At 39.9% G+C, this 21,631-nt stretch overlaps 1 protein-coding gene across 1 annotated transcript in view; it reads right to left on the reverse strand.

The window, feature by feature from the left end:
* Positions 1-537: 537 nt before the first annotated feature.
* Positions 538-21,631, reverse strand: part of prdm6 (PR domain containing 6) — a gene marked incomplete at its 5' end in the record, with an annotated part of 39,354 nt that continues 18,260 nt past the window's right edge. The window contains 5 exons of the mRNA XM_084389461.1: positions 538-808; positions 5,013-5,189; positions 10,066-10,405; positions 13,259-13,383; positions 17,984-18,111. Coding sequence (XP_084245587.1) covers positions 694-808; positions 5,013-5,189; positions 10,066-10,405; positions 13,259-13,383; positions 17,984-18,111 — 885 coding nt within the window. The 3' untranslated portion in view covers positions 538-693. The remainder of the gene's footprint in view (positions 809-5,012; positions 5,190-10,065; positions 10,406-13,258; positions 13,384-17,983; positions 18,112-21,631) is intronic.

A 21,631-nucleotide genomic window follows, 5' to 3' on the forward strand; every position in this document is an offset into this window, starting at 1 on the left:
ATGTGTGTGTATTTATATATACAAAATAATTATACACAGTACACACACATATATATCATGTAACCTTTTATTTTGGATGCGATTAATCGTTGCACAGCCCTAATATATATACAATAATCTTATGAAAATAATCTTGATTTCCCTTTGATGATTTCCATTCCATTTGTTCATTTTGATCAATAATATCTTAAATCTCCAGTAAATGCATCTTAATTTAAGAATGTTTAGATATTTTGCAAACACTTTACAATAAGGTTCCATTTGTTAACATTAGTCAAATAAAAATGAAGAAGCTGACCATGAACCGTGGTGTTTTATTACCTAATGTTAACAAAGATGAAGACTGTAAGTTGTTAGTTAAAGCACAGTAAAGTGTTCGCAGCGTTTGTTGTGTAAAAACGAGAAACACACCGAGAGCGCCAGTTTCTGCAGTCTTCTAAACACAGTCTCATTTACCAACTCATGAATAAATAATCTCCCCGAAGCCTCGGCCCCGCCCCCGGCCCCGCCCCCGACCACGCCCCCATCCGTGCCAGGATCAATAACTCTTAACATCTCACTCATTTTATTACTGCGTTTGGTTTTCTGCGCGTGATTGAGCGTTTCTCTCAGGAAATCTTTGGTTCTGCTTAAGTGTCCGTGACATTTAATCATGATTTTGTCTGGCCGTGTAATTGCGGGCCGGTCAATCAGTTAATCCACCTGGATTGATTCGCTGCTCTCGCTGATGGGTTTGCACTCGTTGGGCATCCGCTGGTGTCGGCTGAGCTGAGTGGCCTGTGTGAAGCTCCGGTCGCATCTCTCGCACCTGCACACACACACACACACACACACACGCGAGTCAAACAGAGCAAACCACATCTGACACATGAAAGCGTGAGGAGCGCGAGGTGTAATTGCGAGTCCTGATGACGAGGAACTGAGAGCCTGTCGATAATGTGAGCGGATGAGCGGCCCCTGGGGACCCGGAGCCGGTCCACTGTCACTCACAGAGATAAAGAAGATCAGCGGATCAGAGAACGGAGAACATCAGAACAACACTTCTCCTTCATGTGTTTATCCTGAGCGACTCACACTGAGTTCAGGGTTTACAGTGTTCATGCGTTCCCTGGGAATCGAACCCGTGAGTCGGTGTCGCGAGCGCCAACACTCAAACACTACATCATTTAATACAATCATAATGTTATTCTCTCTCATTCTCTGTCCTTGAAAGAGAATATATATATATATATATATGCATATATAATAATCATCAAATACAATCTTTTTTTTTTTTGAATTATAATAATAAAAAATTTATATTTTTATGATATAAAATTAAAGTTTTTTTTTTAAAGTTATAAAAAATTTAGAGCTTGAAAAAATATACACTATATATATATGTGTGTGTGTGTGTGTGTGTGTGTGTGTGTGTGTGTGTGTATATATTATATATATATATAAATATATAAAATAAATAATATTGTTTGAACTACAAGAATACTAAAAATAATATATATAATATTACAGAATAATAACATTCTCCTCTCACATTCTCAGTCATGCATGAACATTGTTTAAATGTAAATAATGTAAATATCACAATTTCATATTTAATACAAATATTTAATCTGAGATAATTTTACTGGCAATGCAGAAAGAGATCATATGCACACTATATGCTTTTGAGAAATCAAAAATGAATTACTTTATAATTAATTATATATTATTGTATTTTATTTCTTGTCATGACTTTTTTTCTGTAAATGCGTTGGCAAGTATTTCATGTGAACACGATCATGCCAATTAAGTACTTTAAAATTAAAAATCTAAAACAATATATGCAAAATGACACGAGACGAGAAAGTAAGAGTTTATGAATGGCAGAAAAATGTCCGATATTTTATACATAAGCTCAGCTGATTCTGATCAGTGATGTCTGGATGTGTTGTGTGATTCTCCAGGAAGTGTGTGTGGAGGTAAGCGCTGATAAACGCGTGTGCTAGCGCAGAGTTTCGGAGTGTGTGGAGCGTCTCGCTCGATGAGAAGAACTCAGTAACTCAAGCATATTGACGGAATAAAGATTTCTGCGCCGCTTCATGATTGTGTGTGTGTGTGTGTGTGTGTGTGTGTGTGTGTGTGCTCGTCGTCTCTGGAGCTTCTGAAACGCTGATGACACGTTTGTGTTTCGCTGATTGCTTATTAGATGCTTGATTTGTTCCTGGAACAGAAGAGCGTTCACACACACACACACACACACACACACACACACACACGGACTGACTGACCGGAAACGCTTCTGTAACTCACACACAGTTTCACCGCGAACAGAAGAAACGCAGACATTCTTTGTGTTATAAATAATATAATAATAATAATAATAATAATAATAATGAATTCGAGTGGTTTGGGTTGAGCTTTATTGAAACATGACGCGTGTAAATACCGAATAACGAACAGAAATTCAGGAATCGTTACTATTAAAATAAAATGATCAGAAAATTAAAAAACATTGTTTTTGAAAAAGGAAACAAATTCTAATTAGATATATATATATATATTATACAGTGGGTACGGAAAGTATTCAGACCCCCTTACATTTTTCACTCTTTGTTATATTGCAGCCATTTGCTAAAATCATTTAAGTTCATTTTTTTCCTCATTATTGTACACACAGCACCCCATATTGACAGAAAAACACAGAATTGTTGACATTTTTGCACATTTATTAAAAAAGAAAAACTCAAAAAAAATATCACATGGTCGTAAGTATTCAGACCCTTTGCTGTGACACTCATATATTTAACTCAGGTGCTGTCCATTTCTTCTGATCATCCTTGAGATGGTTCTACACCTTCATTTGAGTCCAGCTGTGTTTGATTATACTGATTGGACTTGATTAGGAAAGCCACACACCTGTCTATATAAGACCTTACAGCTCACAGTGCATGTCAGAGCAAATGAGAATCATGAGGTCAAAGGAACTGCCTGAAGAGCTCAGAGACAGAATTGTGGCAAGGCACAGATCTGGCCAAGGTTACAAAAAAATGTCTGCTGCACTTAAGGTTCCTAAGAGCACAGTGGCCTCCATAATCCTTAAATGGAAGACGTTTGGGACGACCAGAACCCTTCCTAGAGCTGTCCGTCCGGCCAAACTGAGCTATCGGGGGAGAAGAGCCTTGGTGAGAGAGGTAAAGAAGAACCCAAAGATCACTGTGGCTGAGCTCCAGAGATGCAGTCGGGAGATGGGAGAAAGTTGTAGTAAGTCAACCATCACTGCAGCCATCCACCAGTCGGGGCTTTATGGCAGAGTGGCCCGACGGAAGCCTCTCCTCAGTGCAAGACACATGAAAGCACACCTGAAGGACTCCAAGATGGTGATAAATAAGATTCTCTGGTCTGATGAGACCAAGATAGAACTTTTTGGCCTTAATTCTAAGCGGTATGTGTGGAGAAAACCAGGCACTGCTCATCACCTGTCCAATACAGTCTCAACAGTGAAGCATGGTGGTGGCAGCATCATGCTGTGGGGGTGTTTTTCAGCTGCAGGGACAGGACGACTGGTTGCAATCGAGGGAAAGATGAATGCGGCCAAGTACAGGGATATCCTGGACGAAAACCTTCTCCAGAGTGCTCTGGACCTCAGACTGGGCTGAAGGTTCACCTTCCAACAAGACAATGACCCTAAGCACACAGCTAAAATAATGAAGGAGTGGCTTCACAACAACTCCGTGACTGTTCTTTAATGGCCCAGCCAGAGCCCTGACTTAAACCCAATTGAGCATCTCTGGAGAGACCTGAAAATGGCTGTCCACCAACGTTTACCATCCAGCCTGACAGAACTGGAGAGGATCTGCAAGGAGGAATGGCAGAGGATACCCAAATCCAGGTGTGAAGAACTTGTTACATCTTTCCCAAAAAGACTCATGGCTGTATTAGATCAAAAGGGTGCTTCTACTAAATACTGAGCAAGGGGTCTGAACACTTAGGACCATGTGATATTTCAGTTTTTCTTTTTTAATAAATGTGCAAAAATGTCAACAATTCTGTGTTTTTCTGTCAGTATGGGGTGCTGTGTGTACAATAATGAGGAACACAAATGAACTTAAATGATTTTAGCAAATGGCTGCAATATAACAAAGAGTGAAAAATGTAAGGGGGTCTGAATACTTTCCGTACTCACTGTATAATATATATATATATTTAAATCTACACACACACACATATATATATATATTACAATTATTACAATTTCAATTTTTGTAACATAAAATGTTTACTTAAAAAAATAAAGTGTGTGTTTACAAGATTGTGTGTGTGTGTGTGTGTGTGTGTATATGTGTGATTTTGTGTGTGTGTGTGTGTGTGTGATATCCTCCTGAAGTGTGTCAGTAATGAAGCTGGACAGTGTGTGTGTGTGTGTGTGTGTGTGTGTGTGTGTGTGTGTGTGTGTGTGTGATATCCTCCTGAAGTGTGTCAGTGTGTGTATGTGTGTGTGTGTGTGTGTGTGTGTGTGTGTGTGATATCCTCCTGAAGTGTGTCAGTAATGAAGCGGGACACAGTGTGTGTGTGTGTGTGTGTGTGTGTGTGTGTGTGTGTGATATCCTCCTGAAGTGTGTCAGTAATGAAGCGGGACACAGTGTGTGTGTGTGTGTGTGTGTGTGTGTGTGTGTGTGTGTATGTATGTGTGTGTGATATCCTCCTGAAGTGTGTCAGTAATGAAGCGGGACTGTGTGTGTGTGTGTCTGTGTGGGTGTGTATGTGTGTGTGTGTGTGATATCCTCCTGAAGTGTGTCAGTAATGAAGCGGGACACAGTGTGTGTGTGTGTGTGTGTGTGTGTGTGTGTGTGTGTGTGTGATATCCTCCTGAAGTGTGTCAGTAATGAAGCGGGACACAGTGTGTGTGTGTGTGTGTGTGTGTGTGTGTGTGTGTGTGTGATGATATCCTCCTGAAGTGTGTCAGTAATGAAGCGGGACACAGTGTGTGCAGAAGGATGCAGTTCGAGGAACGGATGGTACTCACTGTTACTTACTTGAAAGGCTTCTCCCCGGTGTGTGTGCGGATGTGGTTGTTGAGAGTGGTTGCGCCGGCGAACGCTCGTCCACAGTATCCGCACTTGAAGGGCCGGTCGCTGGAGTGTGTGACCACGTGATTCCGCAGCTCCGACGGCTGGGAGAACGACTGAGAGCAGTGTCCACACTGATACGGTCTGAAACACACACACACACACACACACATCACGGGACGTCCCGGACCGTTGCCATGGCAGCGTGACCCTCATCAGCACCGGGGCGAGAACACACTCCGGGACATCGATCAATATCTGAGAGCCGCGCGAGAGCCGCGAGAGAGCCGTGAGAGAGACGCGCGAGAGCCGGACTCGCCGTTAGTGAAGAGCGTCGCGTTCAGAAACGATCAGATCAGCGACGACCCGACGCCTCAGAGTTTGTGGAAATGCTCAATCCTCTCATCACACGAGCTTCTTCTCATCACACGAGCTTCTTCTCATCACACGAGCTTCTTCTCATCACACGAGCTTCTTCTCATCACACGAGCTTCTTCTCATCACACGAGCTTCTTCTCATCACACGAGCTTCTTCTCATCACACGAGCTTCTTCTCATCACACGAGCTTCTTCTCATCACTGACTGACTTTAAAATGCTTTTAGTGTAAATCACATTTAATTATGCGACATCATAAAAACATCATGAGCAGTCTTACACTGACTTCAGTCTCTGTTATGATGATAATGATTGAAAAAAGTGAAAAAGAAAAGAAAAAAGAAAATAAACAAAAAAAATACACAGTATGTGTTTAAAATTCTAAAACAATTCCAAAAATGTTTTATCAATTCTTCATTTTAGAATTTTAAACACATACTGTGTATTTTTTTTGTTTTTTTTGTTTTTTGTTTTTTTTTCTCAACCCTCATTACTTTTGTCCAATAGCAGAGCACAAAGAAATTATATTTAATATATAACTTGTTTTTGAAAAATAAGACACACACACACACATATATATATAATATTTTATATATATATATATTATAATAATATCATATTATATTTTTATAATTATATTATAATTATATAAAAATGTTATAATATAATACATATTATATTTTATATATTAGTATAATATATAAAATATAATGTTACATTAAATATATTTTATTATACATTTATAATATATAATTATATATCGAAAATCTCTCTATATATTATAATCATATAAAAATTGTATAATGTAATGTGATTATTGTTATATGTGTATTATTATAATATTATATATATAGTGTTAGTATAATATTAATTATATATCTAAAATAATGTCATTTTATATTATATATCAATCTATCTAAAATGTCAAAATAGTTTTTGAAAAAGCAAAACCATTTAAAAAGAAACAAAATATTTTACAAAAATCCTATAAAAAACAATTTTTTTAAATATTTGTTAAATAAAATAAAATGAAATATATGCAATAATGCGATTAAACTGGCGCTTTCCTGAAATATCTCTGGTGTCAGGGTTTCCTGAACTGACAGCGCTCCTGTGATCAGACTGAGCGTGACTGAAGTTTTTCTGTTCGCAGATGCAGTGACGGTGAATATGTTAAGATGATGGATGTGTGTGTGTGCATTAACTACAGCAGCACTGGAGATTAATGTGCAGTTATTGTTTATTACTGCAGGACGGGCTCGGACATAAATAACCCTCACATCTCCGATCCCGCACTTCCCAAACCTTCCCGGAGCAAACCGAGACATCACTATAATCAGGCCGAGTCATATTTTTACAGCTCTGCACTAAAAGCACAGTAAAAGCGTCTTATTTTACCCTTTCAGAAGGAGAATATTTATCTGAGCTGGTTAATTCTGCTCGATATCGTAATGAATCGCTCTTCCGAGGGCTTTTCCCGTCATCCCGCTGATGGATGTGAGCAAACAAAAACAAGAAAAACACCTCCAGTCCAGACAGACTCAGCAGAACACATCAGCACAAACGGATTGTTTTGCAATGATCCCGTGATTTATCCTCTCTAAAATGTACATATAAACTAAACATCAATAAATATGTATAAGCCAAAGGCCATAAAGCATATGTGAGATCATTTAAAACAGATTCCCAGAGTCACGCCGGCTTCCAGGCCAAACACCGGCTCATCCCAGATTGCCTTGTTCAGCTAAATTTTATCTGCACCTCAGGGTCATAAAGTTGAGTATTGACAAAGCCTCACATTGACTTCATCTCCTCGGGTATCCCGCACACATTTTTCTTCTGTATGAATATTAGTTTATTGAATAAGTGGCATCTGTTTTCCTCTGCATCACCTTTGCAGTGGGTATTTCTTTGTGACGGCAGCAGCTGATTTATAGGTCTGAGAAAATAGAGCTAAGCAGAAAATTTCCAATACATCCTCAGCCGTGTTTAATTAGGTTTAGAGATGTTACACTCCGGAAACCGTGTTGCTTTCTGAGGAGAAACTCTGGATTCAAATGAGAAAATAATCCCGGTTTAATCTTCCGGAAACTTCTGAAGAGACACGGAGACGTCCTTCATCATTTAGCGAGAGTTTTCTGGCTCAGCGTGTGAGAGTCGCGTTTACAGTGACTGAAAACATTCAATGTTCTTCAACGTTGACACTATTGAACGGAACTGAATCAACATTGAACTGAATTGAACTGAATTATGAAACCTTTGTATTCTATATAGAGTTGCTTTTTAGTTGAATCCATTTCATAATTGATGATTTTAGCAACATTGACACCATTATTTAACTCAACTGAATCAACATTGAACTGAATTTAATTTGTCATAATTGATGAATTTGGCAACATTGACACTATTGAACTGAATTGAATTTTTCACAATTGATCAATTTTGCAACATTGAACCAGTCATTGAACTGAATTGAATTTATCATAATTGATGAATTTTTGCTAAATTGACTACTGTATTGAATTGAATCAACATTGAACTGAACTGAATCAACATTGAACTGAATTGAACTGAATTATGAAACCTTTGTATTCTATATAGAGTTGCTTTTTAGTTGAATCCATTTCATAATTGATGATTTTAGCAACATTGACACCATTATTTAACTCAACTGAATCAACATTGAACTGAATTTAATTTGTCATAATTGATGAATTTTGCAACATTGACACTATTGAACTGAATTGAATTTTTCACAATTGATCAATTTTGCAACATTGAACCAGTCATTGAACTGAATTGAATTTATCATAATTGATGAATTTTTGCAAAATTGACTACTGTATTGAATTGAATCAACATTGAACTGAATTGAATCGACATCAAACTGAATTTAACTGAATTATGAAACCTTTGTATACTATAGAGTTGGTTTTTAGTTGAATTCATTTCATAATTGATTAATTTTGCAACATTGCCATTGTTATTGAACTGAGTTGAATCAAACTGAACTGAATTGTGACAGTATTGTCTTCTGTAGAGCTGCTTTTTAGTTGAATCCATTTCATAATTGATGAATTTAGTAACATTGACACCATTATTTAACTCAACTGAATCAACATTGAACTGAATTTAATTTGTCATAATTGATGAATTTTGCAACATTGACACTATTGAACTGAATTGAATTTTTCACAATTTATCAATTTTGCAACATTGAACCAGTCATTGAACTGAATTGAATTTATCATAATTGATGAATTTTTGCAAAATTGACTACTGTATTGAATTGAATCAACATTGAACTGAATTGAACTGAATTATGAAACCTTTGTATTCTATATAGAGTTGCTTTTTAGTTGAATTCATTTCATAATTGATTAATTTTGCCACACTTATGCTGTTACTGAACTGAATTGAACTTGTTTCATAATTGATGATTTTAGCAACATTGACACCATTATTTTACTCAACTGAATCAACATTGAACTTAATTAAAATTGTCATAATTGATGAATTTTGCAACATTAACACTATTGAATTGAATCGACATCAAACTGAATTTAACTGAATTATGAAACCTTTGTATACTATAGAGTTGCTTTTTAGTTGAATTCATTTCATAATTGATTAATTTTGCAACATTGCCATTGTTATTGAACTGAGTTGAATCAAACTGAACTGAATTGTGACAGTATTGTCTTCTGTAGAGCTGCTTTTTAGTTGAATCCATTTCATAATTGATGAATTTAGTAACATTGACACCATTATTTAACTCAACTGAATCAACATTGAACTGAATTTAATTTGTCATAATTGATGAATTTTGCAACATTGACACTATTGAACTGAATTGAATTTTTCACAATTTATCAATTTTGCAACATTGAACCAGTCATTGAACTGAATTGAATTTATCATAATTGATGAATTTTTGCAAAATTGACTACTGTATTGAATTGAATCAACATTGAACTGAATTGAACTGAATTATGAAACCTTTGTATTCTATATAGAGTTGCTTTTTAGTTGAATTCATTTCATAATTGATTAATTTTGCCACACTTATGCTGTTATTGAACTGAATTGAATTTGTTTCATAATTGATGATTTTAGCAACATTGACACCATTATTTTACTCAACTGAATCAACATTGAACTTAATTAAAATTGTCATAATTGATGAATTTTGCAACATTAACACTATTGAATTTAATCGACATCAAACTGAATTTAACTAAATTATGAAACCTTTGTATACTATAGAGTTGCTTTTTAGTTGAATTCATTTCATAATTGATTAATTTTGCAACATTGCCATTGTTATTGAACTGAGTTGAATCAAACTGAACTGAATTGTGACAGTATTGTCTTCTGTAGAGCTGCTTTATAGTTGAATTTAATTGTTTAATAATTGATTAATTTTGCCACACTTATGCTGTTATTGAACTGAATTGAATTTGTTTCATAACTGATGAACTTTGCAACACTGACACCGTTATTGAACTGAATTGAATCAACATTAAACTGAACAGGATTTTAATCATAATTGATGAACTTTGCAGCATTGACATCACTGTGAATCATCTTTAAAACGATCTCTACTGTATAAAGCGCTATAGAAATAAAGGAGTTAGCGGTACCTGTCGGGGTTCTGCGTGCACACGTGCATCTGCAGCAGGATTCTCTGCGTGAAGGTCTTGAAACACTGGCCACACTTCCACAGGTGCCAGTCGCTGAACTCCGAGCTCAACTGGCTGGTGGACGTGGGACTGGCCAACACGCGCTGGTTCTTCACGCTCAGCTGGTTTAAACTGGACTCCATGTGGCCCGTCTTGTCCATCAGAGAGAAGCTGCGCGAGCAGGGCGACTGAGGGAACACCGTGGAGCGCAGGACCACAGACGAGGGTTTCGGGCTCTTGCTGAAGGGCTGGAGCGAGTCCTGGCGGGTCATGGCCTCCATTACAGTAGACGGCACGTTCACTGCGAACACACACATCAGAGGAAACACACATCTGAGTGAAAGATGAAAAAGAGGAACATTAATGACAGTGACATGATCTGAGACGATCCAACCAAATCTGTACAAAGAGTCACATGATCAGCGACACTTACATTATAGATACACTAATGTTTAATGATTGGTGAGTCTCCTCTGCTCACCAAAGCTGCATTTATTTCATCAAAAATACAGTCAAATTATGAAATATTATTACAATTTAAGGTAACTGTTTCCTTTGTGAATATACAGTAAAGTGTCATTTATTCCTGTGATCAAAGCTGAATGTTCAGCATCATTACTCCAGTTTTCAGTGTCACATGATCCTTCACAAATCACTCTAATATGATGATTTGATGATCAAGAAACATTTATGATTATTATCAATGTTCATATTTTTGTGGAAACCGTGATGCATTTTATTTTTCATGATTCTTGAATAGAAAGTTCAAAAGAACAGCATTTATTTGAAATAGAATCTTTTGTAACATTATAAATGTCTTTTTTATTTGTAAATAAATAACTATAATTTTAATCATAAATGCAATATATTTCATAAATAAGTTTATTAATTAAAAATAAATGAATCATTTAAATACATTTTATTAACACATACATTTTATTTATTTACCTATTTTTAAATAAAGATTTATATATTTTTTTTATAAATATTGTTTTATTTTTTAAATAAATAATATTTTAAAGATAATTATTTAAATAAATAATCAGGAACTGGCATGTTCAGGCGGTTTGTAAGCCGCTTTACAGTCAGACAGCGAAACAGAAACACTTCCATCATCAAACCTCACTCCACATTCTTCATCACGACACACGCTGTGCACATAAACACTGAATTAGCCGACTGTAAGACGAGACATGTGAGAGCGCTGGGATTTAATAAAGCCAGCGCATTCATTGCAGTATGAGTTATGAATCTCCAGAACTCGTCTGATCACTGCTGAGCGTCAGTCGCAGACGAGCGATTAGAGCGAACGTGAAGAGACACACGCAAATCAGCGTCTCATATATTCAGATTTCAATATGAATCCTTCAGGGTGATGCACTGCAAAACATGATGTGTTTCTGTTTCGTTGATGACGCTATTATCATTTCATAACTGATGAACTTTGCAACATTGACACTGTTACTGAACTGAATTTAATCAACACTGAATGAATTGAATCAATGTTGAACTAAATTATGACACTATTGTCTTACATTGAACTGAATTTAATTTGTTTCATAATTGAAGAAACATTGACACCATTATTGAACTGAATTGAATTTGTTTCATAATTAATGAACTATGCAACATTTACACTGTTATTAAACTGAATTGATTTTTTCATAATTGAGGAATTTTGCTAAATTGAAAATATTGAAGTGAACTGAATCAACATTGATTTATGAACAACTGATTCACATTTACTGGAGAAGAAGCAAAATGACTAAAGATATTGAGTCTGAAAAATGAATCAAAATGAAGTGAGTTTGTGATTAAAACAAGAACAAATATCTGTCAGTGGAGTCAGAAAATAATCTTAATTCAAAGTGAAAACAAGATTATTTCTCAGACTCCATTGGCCGATATCTGTTCTTGTTTTAAGCAAAAAAAATAATTTTTCAGACTTAATATCTTCAGTCATTTTGCTTCTTCTCCAGTAAATGTATCTTGATTTCAGAATGTTTAGATATTTGTGCTGGAAAACGAGACAGAATCATTTTTTGCAGTGCAAACCTCATCATTTCAGTGTTGCTGCTGAGCCCATAATGCGAGCGCTGAAGATCGTCTCACATGCATCACATCACACGAGCGTTTGGAAGGAACGAGCGCTGTCTAAACAGAACAGTAACCAGACTGAACTCATAAAGTCTGTCTGCTGTAAACACTGAGCTGTCAGCCTCGCTCTCGGCCCACGGTGAGGAGCAAGCGCCGCTTTACAGCAAGAGCAGGAGTGATGAAGAACACGCTGGAACCGCTGACAAAAGAAGAGCCTGAACCACCAGTGACTCTGTGCTGGGAATCAATGATTTACTAACACTAGTGGGTTACTATTACCTTATATTATACATTATGCATTATTGATATTAATTATGAACCTGTATATAGTAGTTCTCAGTGAGGTACTGATTAGCTAATAGTGAAATATCACATTTAACTGAGCGCTATTACTTACTAGTTCATCAATCAGAGTTTGTTGTTAGTTAATAGCAGTTACTAGAATGTTACTCATTTGTTCCTGTGTAGTTATTCATTAATGACGGAACAGTATTATAAAGTGTAACCCACTTTTCTAGCTTTAGTTAGTGTGTAATGTTGCTGTATGATCATAAACAACATCTGCAAAGTTATGATGCACAAAGTTCAAAGCAAAGAGAGATATTTGCTTTTACAGAAATCGCTTTTTAAGGACTACAACAAACGGCTGGTAGAGACTACACGAGCTTCCTCCCGGGTTAGTGACATCACCAACCCTAAAATTTACATAAACCCCGCCCCCGGGAACACGATTTATAGATTATCATGACAGAATATGACTTGAAGATAGTTAACTCCTCATCATTTACATAAATTCATCAACTAACCATTCAGAAATGTCCTGTTGCTTCTACATGTTGTCACTTCTTAAGTCTCTGACATCACCTGCGCCGGGAGCAGCAGCTCATTTGCATTTAAAGGGACACACACAAAAACTGAATGTTTTCGCTCACCCTCAAAAAGTGACAATTTTAACATGCTATAAAAAAAGTGCCTGTGGGGTGTTTTGAGCTGAAACTTCACACACACACTGGACCGCTGTATAGGAGCCCTGTAAAGAGGAGATTGCGAGACTCACAGTTTTCATCTTGTGCGACGCACTGCAGTGGGATCCCGAAGAAAGACGTGTAGCTGTCGTTGTACCAAACCAGCAGCTCGGTTCCTCGAGGGATGTCTGAACACGCCCGGTAGAAAATACACGACCTGAAACACAGCAAAATATAGTATAACGTATCACATCATTCACTCATTCTTGATTAAACAAAAAAAAACAATAAAAAAAAAGTTTTATATATTATATATATATATATATATATATATATATAAATATATTATATATAATATATTCAATAAACTGACTATAAAATATGTGAATCCATTATAAAATATATTAAACCATTAATTTTCATGTGGCTATTAAAAAACTATTAAAAACAGTTTATTTTGACATTAAATTATCTAATAGCACATGTAGATTTCTCACTCTCGATTTATTTTCACCTGAAGACTTCAGAAAACATTAAAGAACTTCTCTTACTCTTAAAGTCCCCCTGTGGTGTAAATCCAGCGTTTAATGTAGTTTATGTGTCTATGTGGTGTTTTTAATACGCTTTAAGACAAAGCATGTGTAAGTTCATAAGTCGACACCATTGCTGAGTATTTCCTCCTTAAAACTGCAGTGAACCAAAGACAGTCTCAAACACACACTGGTGTTTCTGACGTCACAAACTACCTTGTAACCAATCAGATCAACGTGTGATCGTCAACCAGTGGATCTCTGAGCTGAGGGAGTGAGTGGAGGCGGGGCTCATTTGCATATTCATAGAGCCGCGCATACTAAATGAGGCAAGGGTGTTGAGTTACATTCAAGATATTTTTATGGCATGAAGAATTTTTTCAAGGAAAAAAACGTTTAAATATGTCATTTTGGTGATCAAAGATGAGATATTTTAATATAATACAAACAAATAGAGTAATAATTTCAGAAATCCTTCATAAAAGAAAATGTTTCCTGATTAGATTCATGTGAGCAGGTAACCAGACTAAGAACAATAACTATAACTATAGTTATATTACCGTCCACACCAATGCATGATATCGTTCTGTTTATTATAAGCGCTGCTGTTTGTCGTCTGTCGCTTTAAATGCTCGAGCTCGTTAAAGCAGGATGGATTCTGATTGGCTGTCAGTGTTTTCATCCTTCAATAGCTGGGAAAATAAATCGCTCTGAAAGTGATTCCGACGATATCGTTCCTCTGTGTCATTATCGTTATAGTTGTGGACTCAGTTTTCTGTTATATATTTAGAACTATATCTTTATCGTTGTCATCCTTAGCTTTTAACCAACTAACCTCAATCCGCTGGATCAAGCACTGCTTAAACTGAGAAAAATGGCTACAAATATTTGACTCTTTGGTCTCGGGGGGGAAGTGCTGAGATGGGTGCATTTTATTAATTCTTTCCACCGCAACATCAAAATAAAACAAAGGCCGAGTCCATAAATCACCAACATCTCATGAGCCACAAGAGAGAAAACACGGCGTAGCTTGAGAAACCCGTAACGCCTCGTCTCTCAGTTCAGCTTCACTCAACGTAAACACTGCAGCACAAATAAATGTAGTGGGAGTAAATGAGTCAGTGTGCCGCTGAAAGAGGTTGTTTGGGGAGCGATGGGTGGCCTCTCACACACACACACACACACACACACACACACACACACTCAGAGCGAGTGTAAACCTACACCGGCTCTTACACGCCTGCCGTCACCTCCAGCGCGCGCATGAATCTCCGCAGATCAAAGCCCGTCTCGGGTTCGGTTTCCCGCGCTGACATGTATTTAGTATTGTGGTTGGAAGAGTAATAAAGTTCCCTGTGCGGGAGATGCCAGAAGACGTTACTGTCAGAGCAAAACAACACAGCCGAGTCGGACTCCATCCATCAGCGCCGCTTTGAAGAGAATTCCATGAAGATATTGCGAATCATAACAGGCGGATCTAGATCTGGAGACGCGGGAACGACCTCCAGCTGATCACGGGGTCAGAGTTCATGACCTCTGCAGATCATCAGATCATCAGATCATTAGAACATCAGATCATCAGATCATTAGAACATCAGATCATCAGATCATTAGAACATCAGATCATCAGATCATCAGACTGAGGGCCAGAGCACAGGACATGTATTTAGTGTTAAAAACGTGAGACGGAGGTCAGAGTGGAAAGAGGCACAAGAGACGAGTTTAACTTACTTTAAAGGGATTACACCCAAATGTACTCACCCTGAAGCCATCCTAGGTGTATATGACTTCTTTCAGAAGAATACAATCAGAGTTATATAAAAAAATGTCCTGGCTCTTCCAAGCTTTATAATGGCAATGAATGGGCACCATTTTTTTGAAGTCCATAAAAGTGCATCTATTCACGATTAAAGTGCATCTATCCATCATAAATGTGCATCTGTCCATCATAAATGTGCATCTATCCATGATAAAAGTGCATCTATCCATGATAAAAGTGCATCTATCCATGATAAAAGTGCATCTATCCATCATAAAAGTGCATCTATCCATCATAAAAGTGCATCTATCCATGATAAAAGTGCATCTATCCATCATAAAGTACATCTATCCATCATAAAGTACATCTATCCATCATAAAAGTGCATCTATCCATGATAAAAGTGCATCTATCCATCATCATAAAAGTGCATCTATCCATCATAAAAGTGCATCTGTCCGTCATAAAAGTGCATCTATCCATCATAAAAGTGCATCTATCCATGATAAAAGTGCATCTGTCCATGATAAAAGTGCATCTATCCATGATAAAAGTGCATCTATCCATGATAAAAGTGCATCTATCCATCATAAAAGTGCATCTGTCCATCATAAAAGTGCTTCTATCCATGATAAAAGTGCATCTATCCATGATAAAAGTGCATCTATCCATCATAAAAGTGCATCTGTCCATCATAAAAGTGCATCTGTCCATCATAAAAGTGCATCTGTCCATCATAAAAGTGCATCTATCCATCATAAAAGTGCATCTGTCCATCATAAAAGTGCATCTATCCATCATAAAAGTGCATCTATCCATGATAAAAGTGCATCTATCCATCATAAAAGTGCATCTGTCCGTCATAAAAGTGCATCTGTCCGTCATAAAAGTGCATCTTTCCATCATAAAAGTGCATCTGTCCGTCATAAAAGTGCATCTATCCATCATAAAAGTGCATCTGTCCGTCATAAAAGTGCATCTATCCATCATAAAAGTGCATCTATCCATCATAAAAGTGCATCTATCCGTCATAAAAGTGCATCTATCCATCATAAAAGTGCATCTATCCATGATAAAAGTACATCTATCCATCATAAAAGTGCATCTGTCCGTCATAAAAGTGTATCTCCATCATAAAAGTGCATCTATCCATCATAAAAGTGCATCTGTCCGTCATAAAAGTGCATCTGTCCATCATAAAAGTGCATCTATCCATCATAAAAGTGCATCTGTCCATCATAAAAGTGCATCTGTCCATCATAAAAGTGCATCTATCCGTCATAAAAGTGCATCTGTCCGTCATAAAAGTGCATCTGTCCGTCATAAAAGTGCATCTGTCCGTCATAAAAGTGCATCTGTCCATCATAAAAGTGCATCTGTCCATCATAAAAGTGCATCTATCCATCATAAAAGTGCATCTATCCATCATAAAAGTGCATCTGTCCATCATAAAAGTGCATCTGTCCATCATAAAAGTGCATCTATCCATCATAAAAGTGCATCTATCCATCATAAAAGTGCATCTATCCATCATAAAAGTGCATCTGTCCATCATAAAAGTGCATCTGTCCATCATAAAAGTGCATCTATCCATCATAAAAGTGCATCTATCCATCATAAAAGTGCATCTGTCCATCATAAAAGTGCATCTGTCCATCATAAAAGTGCATCTATCCATCATAAAAGTGCATCTATCCATCATAAAAGTGCATCTGTCCATCATAAAAGTGCATCTGTCCATCATAAAAGTGCATCTCTCTGTCATAAAAGTGCATCTCTCTGTCATAAAAGTGCATCTGTCCATCATAAAACTGCATCTATCCATCATAAAAGTGCATCTGTCCGTCATAAAAGTGCATCTCTCTGTCATAAAAGTGCATCTATCCATCATAAAAGTGCATCTGTCCGTCATAAAAGTGCATCTGTCCGTCATAAAAGTGCATCTGTCCGTCATAAAAGTGCATCTATTCACTGTTTAAGTGTACATAACACACACACACACACTCACTCATTCCTTCACACAAACTCACACTGAATTGTGAGATATAAATTAAAGATATCGCAATTACCTTTTCTATATAATTCTGTAATATTTGTACTTTTTTATATTAGATATAATTTTTTTATATTAGAATAGATAATCTGCTATTGTTGTACATACTACTAACTACAAATAATATAATCCTAACAGAATAATAATTCGGGTAAGCGGTCGGGTCAGGGTTAGGGGTCAGGTTAGTGTCAGAGGTCAGGGTTAGAGGTCAGGGGTCGGGTTAGGGTCAGAGGTCAGGGGTCAGTACCTGTACTGCACCACCATCATGTTCTGCTCCCCACAGTTGAGCGGGGCGGGTTAGAGGTCAGGGGTCGGGTCAGGGGTTAGGGGTCAGGTCAGGGTTAGGGTCAATACCTGTACTGCACCACCATCATGTTCTGCTCCCCGCAGTTGAGCGGGTCGGGTTAGAGGTCAGGGGTCAGGTCAGGGTCAGGGGTCAGGGGTCAGGGTTAGAGGTCAGGGTTAGGGTCAGTACCTGTACTGCACCACCATCATGTTCTGCTCGCCGCAGTGTCGAGCGCACCGGATGTACCTCATCCAGCTGGACTTGCTGGGCTCGTTCCCGTCGATGAAGTGCAGTAACGTTCCTTCCTGATCGTAGATCTGAAAGAGAAACATCGATAAACACCGTCAGGAGCTTCTGCAGATCACAGAACTGATCCCTCAAGGCCTGTTGATTCCAAATGCATTTTATTCATAATATCTGTAGTTTTTGTTTCATCTTCAGGGATATAAAAACTTGCCCATCACAGAAAACTTTTGCCATTTTTTCGAATAAAAAAAACTGTATGTTTTTTAAATCATTTGGTTTATGAGGACACAGGAAATGTTTACGTTGTAATAAACATGTCATTATACACAGTTGTGTCCCACACACAAGACACACACACACACTCTATCACACACACTTTCTCTCTCTCTCTCTCTCACACACACACACACACACACACACACAAACACTCACACACTCTCTCACACACAGTCACATACACACTCACACTCCATCACACACTTTCTTTCTTTCTCTCTCTCACACACACAAACAAATTGAAAAATTGTTTATTTAATTTGAACCTAAAAATGTTTTATATTAATCAAAATTATTTATTATTATTTTATTCTATTTAATATATTAATAACCAACTAATGTTTTTTATTTTAATCCCATTTCTAATTTATTTATCTTAACATAATTTATTTATTTACTTTAAATATAAGCTTTACTTTATTATAATCTTTTTATTTATTTTTACAGTTTTTCAAACTCGAGTTTGAAAACCTTCGGTTGAAATAAACCTGTCTGTAACATTGATCCACTGGAGAGAAGTTTACAGAACCCAAGTGCAGTTTAATATTATTCAAAAACAAGATCTTACATAAAACAAAGGCATGGCCATGAAACTCAAAACAAAAACATGAACATGGACATGGTGCTTACCAACAGTGGCTCAATATTACAGAATACTTGACCCAAAATGAAGCCAGCAGTCTGCTTCCTGCGACTCAGTCAAGGAGACCGCACCATAGAGGACTACGTGGTAAACTTTTGTGAACTCTCTCACCTGGTGGATTTTAATGATCACATCACTTCACATCATGCCTGCCGAGCCTGAGTCACTTCACGTCACGCCTGCCGAACCTGAGTCACTTCGTCACGCCTGCCGAACCTGAGTCACTTCACGTCACGCCTGCCCAACCCGAGTCACTTCACGTCACGCCTGCCCAACCCGAGTCACTTCACGTCACGCCTGCCCAACCCGAGTCACTTCACATCACGCCTGCCCAACCCGAGTCACTTCACGTCACGCCTGCCCAACCCGAGTCACCCAAACCCGAGTCACTTCACGTCACGCCTGCCAAACCCGAGTCACTTCACGTCACGCCTGCCCAACCCGAGTCACTTCACGTCACGCCTGCCGAACCCGAGTCACTTCACGTCACGCCTGCCCAACCCGAGTCACTTCACGTCACGCCTGCCCAACCCGAGTCACTTCACGTCACGCCTGCCCAACCCGAGTCACTTCACGTCACGCCTGCCGAACCCGAACGAGTCACTTCACGTCACGCCTGCCCAACCCGAGTCACTTCACGTCACGCCTGCCCAACCCGAGTCACTTCACGTCACGCCTGCCGAACCCGAACGAGTCACTTCACGTCACGCCTGCACAACCCGAGTCACTTCACGTCACGCCTGCCCAACCCGAGTCACTTCACGTCACACCTGCCCAACCCGAGTCACTTCACGTCACGCCTGCCGAACCCGAGTCACTTCACGTCACGCCTGCCCAACCCGAGTCACTTCACGTCACGCCTGCCGAACCCGAGTCACTTCACGTCACGCCTGCCCAACCCGAGTCACTTCACGTCACGCCTGCCCAACCCGAGTCACTTCACGTCACGCCTGCCCAACCCGAGTCACTTCACGTCACGCCTGCCGAACCCGAACGAGTCACTTCACGTCACGCCTGCCCAACCCGAGTCACTTCACGTCACGCCTGCCGAACCCGAGTCACTTCACGTCACGCCTGCCCAACCCGAGTCACTTCACGTCACGCCTGCCCAACCCGAGTCACTTCACGTCACGCCTGCCGAACCCGAGTCACTTCACGTCACGCCTGCCCAACCCGAGTCACTTCACGTCACGCCTGCCCAACCCGAGTCACTTCACGTCACGCCTGCCCAACCCGGGTCACTTCACGTCACGCCTGCCAAACCCGAGTCACTTCACGTCACGCCTGCCCAACCCGAGTCACTTCACGTCACGCCTGCCCAACCCGAGTCACTTCACGTCACGCCTGCCCAACCCGAGTCACTTCACGTCACGCCCGCCGAACCCGAGTCACTTCACGTCACGCCCGCCCAACCCGAGTCACTTCACGTCACGCCTGCCCAACCCGAGTCACTTCACGTCACGCCTGCCCAACCCGAGTCACTTCACGTCACGCCTGCCGAACCCGAACGAGTCACTTCACGTCACGCCTGCCGAACCTGAGTCACTTCACGTCACGCCTGCCGAACCTGAGTCACTTCACGTCACGCCTGCCGAACCCGAGTCACTTCACGTCACGCCTGCCGAACCCGAACCTGAGTCACTTCACGTCACGCCTGCCGAACCTGAGTCACTTGACATCACGCCTGCCAAACCCGAGTCACCTCACGTCACGCCTGCCCAACCCGAGTCACTTCACGTCACGCCTGCCAAACCTGAGTCACTTGACATCACGCCTGCCAAACCTGAGTCACTTCACGTCACGCCTGCCGAACCTGAGTCACTTCACGTCACGCCTGCCGAACCTGAGTCACTTCACGTCACGCCTGCCGAACCCGAGTCACTTCACGTCACGCCTGCCGAACCTGAGTCACTTCACGTCACGCCTTCCGAACCCGAGTCACTTCACGTCACGCCTGCCGAACCTGAGTCACCTGAGTCACTTCACGTCACGCCTGCCGAACCTGAGTCACTTCACGTCATGCCTGCCCAACCCGAGTCACTTCACGTCACGCCTGCCCAACCCGAGTCACTTCACGTCACGCCTGCCAAACCTGAGTCACTTGACATCACGCCTGCCAAACCTGAGTCACTTCACGTCACGCCTGCCAAACCCGAGTCACTTCACGTCACGCCTGCCCAACCCGAGTCACTTCACGTCACGCCTGCCAAACCTGAGTCACTTGACATCACGCCTGCCAAACCTGAGTCACTTCACGTCACGCCTGCCAAACCTGAGTCACTTCACGTCACGCCTGCCAAACCTGAGTCACTTGACATCACGCCTGCCGAACCTGAGTCACCTGAGTCACTTCACGTCACGCCTGCCGAACCTGAGTCACTTCACGTCATGCCTGCCCAACCCGAGTCACTTCACGTCACGCCTGCCCAACCCGAGTCACTTCACGTCACGCCTGCCCAACCCGAGTCACTTCACGTCACGCCTGCCGAACCCGAACGAGTCACTTCACGTCACGCCTGCCCAACCCGAGTCACTTCACGTCACGCCTGCCCAACCCGAGTCACTTCACGTCACGCCTGCCGAACCCGAACGAGTCACTTCACGTCACGCCTGCACAACCCGAGTCACTTCACGTCACGCCTGCCCAACCCGAGTCACTTCACGTCACACCT

Source organism: Rutilus rutilus, assembly GCF_951802725.1.
Source record: "Rutilus rutilus genome assembly, chromosome: 19".
NCBI classification, from domain to species: Eukaryota; Metazoa; Chordata; class Actinopteri; order Cypriniformes; family Leuciscidae; genus Rutilus; species Rutilus rutilus.